Here is a 4,375-nt window from a genome sequence, read left to right on the forward strand (position 1 = left end):
ATGAAAATGATGGAAATAGTCAATTTACTCGTTGTTAGTTAAATATCTTAAAACAGTAATAACTCTCCATTTGTAAAATTAAAAATAGTAAACTGAAACTAAAAGTTCACTAAAAATAAATTGCCTTCCACAGAAAATTCAATCTACCTTTTTGCTAACCCCTGCACCCCCCCAAAAAACCTCAATGAAGTAAGTTTTTAATTTCAGGAATTCTGAGGACACTGCATACTGTTTCTTTAAAGTGATTAAATCATCCAAGATGAATTTATATTTTCATTGAAAATGGAGTGCCAAGTGGCCTGGTGAGTGTGGAAAATGACCACTGTTTAAAAGCCCTATCACCTTGCGTCTGGGGACCCATGCTGTCTGAATGTAGAATGTGTGAAAACTTGACTGCTGGTACCTGAAATCTGCTTTTCCCCTTGCATCTTTGTAATAATCTTGTGATGCTTGATGAGAATTAAAGCCAATGCCCTATGAACCTCAGGAGAGAAAAGTTTCCAGGATAGGAAATGACCGGCTGAGGTCCAACAGAGATTTTAAGGTCATTCTCACAGAGAGAGTCTTGGTGCTCTGACTCTTTGATCTTTCTGTTAATCAGTTGGATGGAGAGGTGTCCACCTGCCTTGGAAATTACAGTAAGAGGGCAATTATCTGAGAGGTCATTCGTTCTTTGAATGTGAATCAGTTTTTTTGAAACTTCCTTGTACTCAGTACCTGTTCAAAACTTCCATTTATATTGTAGTTTATTTAAATTTTTGAAATCTTGATTCTGGAGCCGAGTTCAGAGAAGGAACAGGTTTAAAGTTTCCTTCATGATTGGCTCTCTTGGTGCTCCACTGACGGTGTGTGATAGGCCTGCACACTGCTGCTCTGTGTCTGTCTCCCCCTAGGTGTGGCCACAGCATCTTGAGTCCCTGGTTTGTGGTCTGTACTGTGGAGTGACTGAAAGTGATAATTGGAGGCATCAGATGGTTAGAATTCTAGGGAGGACACTAGTGGGAAATGCAGAAACCTTGTCTAGTGACATCCATGGGGGCAAACCCAGCGCTGTTCCTTTTCAGCCTGGATCAGCTTTTCAGGCTCGTGGGAGTCCCTGGACTTAAACAGGAATCGCTCACCAGAGTGGTGCAGAGCAAAAACAGTTTCAGAGGAAGCAAATATTATCTCCAGATCCTCAACACAAACTGGGCAAAAGTAGTATATATTATTTTTTTGTCCCAAGAAAAAATGAAGTAAGCTGAATCACATTGTGTTTATTATATCCACCAAGCTGGTTAACTGACAGGGTACTTTGCTGCAGAGAAGAAGAGGGTGGTGCTCCATCATTTGCATCTGCTTTGAACAGACTCCACACTAACTTAGCCTATTGCGCTGAGTCAGAGGAATTTTATTCTCATCTTGAAAAAAGCAGTTTTCACCTTACAAAGATGGTGATATGATTCAACTGTAGGTGAAATTTAGTCATTTCGTGTAAACCTTTTAATGCTTCAGAGATAATTGCATTCATTGAATTTTGATAAAAAAAACAGAACATTGAATTTAAAGTGAGCATCTTCCTTTAATTAAATATTTTAATGAATAAAAAGTTGAAAATAAGGAAGAAACAAATGTGGTTATACATTTCATGTTAAACAATACAGAATGTACCCAATGTTGAGAATAGAAAGGATTCTGCTTTTGCTTATACTTGACTATGTGCTCACTCAGTTGTGGCTAACTCTTTGCAGCCCCATGCCTGTAGCCTACCAGGCTTCCCTGTCCATAGGATTTTCCAGGCAAGAATACTGGACTGGGTTGCCATTTCCTTCTCCATACTAGACTATTCTTCAACATTATTTCAACAAACATATCAGAGGGCCCACCTGTTCCATGCCAGGCATTGGGTTGAGTGCCCCAAAAGGATGCCCAGAGAGAAATGAGGCAGATATACCTACCATAGGGCAAATATTTGGATACCTTGATCACGAAGTGACTTGTAATGGACTCTACAATAGAAGTGAGTTCTGGATCCTGAAGGGCTACGAAGGAGAAAATGGTCCTTTGTTTCTAGGGAAGGGATATTTGAAAAGTGTGGGGTGCTGGTAAAAGAGCTGGCTCCTGAGAAGGAGGGCATTCCTGGCTGAGTGGGTTGCAAGGATGAATGCACAAAAGCCTGGTATGGTTCATGCGTTGACAAGACTGGGAGCTGTGGGCGTGGTTGGGCTTTGAGGGGTGAGACCACTAGGAAGACATTGACTGAAGAGGAGGTGGATCCAGGAGTAGCAGGTGGGAGCCTTTCCTCTGTCAGTGATGGGGAGCTACAGAAGAATTGTTAGAAAGAGAATTCCATGATATACATGCCTTTTAGAAAGGTTAGTAAATGGAAACATCAGAAAATACAGAGCAGCAAAAATGACAGGAAATCAACTGCAATCCATCCTCACTGTTGAAATCCGAGTCCATCACTCACCAGCCGTTTTTTCCTACAGGTACGTATACAGACATGCTTTTTTAAGACTCAAAATGATCAAAAGTTGTACACACTTATTTTGAACCATTTTCGTTTATTTTCACAAGCATCAGAGTTTCATAAGCATTCTAAACCTTCATTCTGATAAGCACACTGCAATATATTATATCAATGTATCATACAGACTCATCTTTAAGAGTATAGGCTACTTTAAAATGTTCGCTATTATAAATAAGGCTGTAATGACAACTTGAAGATCCTCTTATTTCTTCAGGATAAATTCCCAGAAGTGAATGTTGTGGCTCAAATGAAATATGAATTGTAAGAGGCCTATATCTTGGCACCTGCGCTAATGGTAGTCAGTATCATGCATTTCCAGTTTTGCCAAATCATGGCTGATAAAGAGTGGATTATTTATTTGGCATGCATTTCTTTGAGGTTGAGTGATGCTTCAAGAGTTCAGTTGGACATTTTTACCTGATTTTTATGAATTGAATGTTCTACCCTTTGCCTATTGTTATATTTTTGTGTTTATCTTAACTGAGTCTTAATACATCTATTTAATATTGCTGTGCATCATGTTGGGTATGAATGAAACGGGATAGCAGCTTTCCTCAGGACACCTTGCTTCTCTCTCTAGCCCCGAAATCACATGAAGCTGTGGTTGGAGATTCACCTCATAGTCCCAGAAACCTCTTTCAGCCTAAGGACCATGAGTAACCAGACTCTGGTAACAAAGTTTGTCCTGCAGGGTTTCTCAGAGCACCCAGAGTACCGTGTGCTCTTGTTCAGCTGTTTCCTCTCCCTCTACTCTGTGGCAGTCACAGGAAATATTCTTATCATTTTGGCTATCGCCTTCAACCCCAGGCTCCGTACCCCCATGTACTTTTTCCTCTTCAACTTGGCAACTATGGATATTATCTGTACATCTTCCATCATGCCCAAGGCACTGGAGGGTCTAGTATTAGAGGAGAACTCCATCTCCTATGGGGGCTGCATGGCCCAGCTTTACTTCCTCACGTGGGCTGCATCTTCCGAGCTGCTCCTCCTCTCGGTCATGGCCTATGACCGGTATGCAGCCATCTGCCACCCGCTGCACTATAGCACCGCGATGAGCAAGGCATTCTGTGGCATGCTGGTCGCAGGTGTGTGGGCACTGTGTGCCTTCAACACGGCCATCCACGCTGGGCTGATGCTGCGCTTGGATTTCTGTGGCCCCAATGTTGTCGCCCATTTCTTCTGTGAGGTCCCTCCTCTGCTACTTCTCTCCTGTAGGTCCACCTATGTGAACAGCATCATGATTGTCCTGGCTGATGCCTTTTATGGTATACTGAACTTCCTGATGACCATCGTGTCATATGGCTTCATCATCGCCAGCATCCTAAAGATGCGGACAGCAGACGGGAAGAAGAAAGCCTTTTCCACCTGCTCCTCGCACCTTGTTGTGGTGTGCGTGTACTATGCTGCCGTCTTCTGCGCCTACATAAGCCCTGTCTCCAGCTACAGCGCGGAGAAGAGCAAGTTGGCTGGTGTGCTATACACTATGTTGAGTCCTACTCTCAACCCCCTCATCTACACTTTGAGAAACAAGGAGGTCAAAGCAGCTCTCAGGAAGCTTTTCCCCTTCTTCAGAAATTAACCTGTGTCTTTTGAAGCTCTTCTTTGAGACTGCAGTTTAAGTGAGAATTGACCTTTCTATGAAGGGTCTGGTGAGTGAGCTTCTGGCCTGGAAAGTAAGTAAATTTGTCTCTTCTACCCAAAAGAATGGATGAGCTTCAAATTCTGGGGCCCTTAGGCTGGCTGACATGAAGACTGTGGTTGGATGTGAGCCTCCAGTATGTGGGGTCTCATGGTCTGACCCCGAAGTAATGTCGTTACTAAGTTGGCAGGGAAACTAAGATTTCTGGGAGAAGAGAAGGCGCC

At 42.8% G+C, this 4,375-nt stretch overlaps 1 protein-coding gene across 1 annotated transcript; it reads left to right on the plus strand.

Moving 5' to 3' along the window:
• The first annotated feature begins 3,104 nt into the window (after positions 1-3,104).
• OR13A1 (olfactory receptor family 13 subfamily A member 1) lies at positions 3,105-4,091 on the plus strand. The gene has a single exon (XM_019953817.2). The coding sequence runs from the start codon at positions 3,105-3,107 to the stop codon at positions 4,089-4,091; it is 987 nt and encodes a 328-aa protein (XP_019809376.2).
• The last annotated feature ends 284 nt before the right edge of the window (positions 4,092-4,375 follow it).

The sequence above is a fragment of the Bos indicus genome, chromosome 28, assembly GCF_029378745.1.
Source record: "Bos indicus isolate NIAB-ARS_2022 breed Sahiwal x Tharparkar chromosome 28, NIAB-ARS_B.indTharparkar_mat_pri_1.0, whole genome shotgun sequence".
NCBI classification, from domain to species: domain Eukaryota; kingdom Metazoa; phylum Chordata; class Mammalia; order Artiodactyla; family Bovidae; genus Bos; species Bos indicus.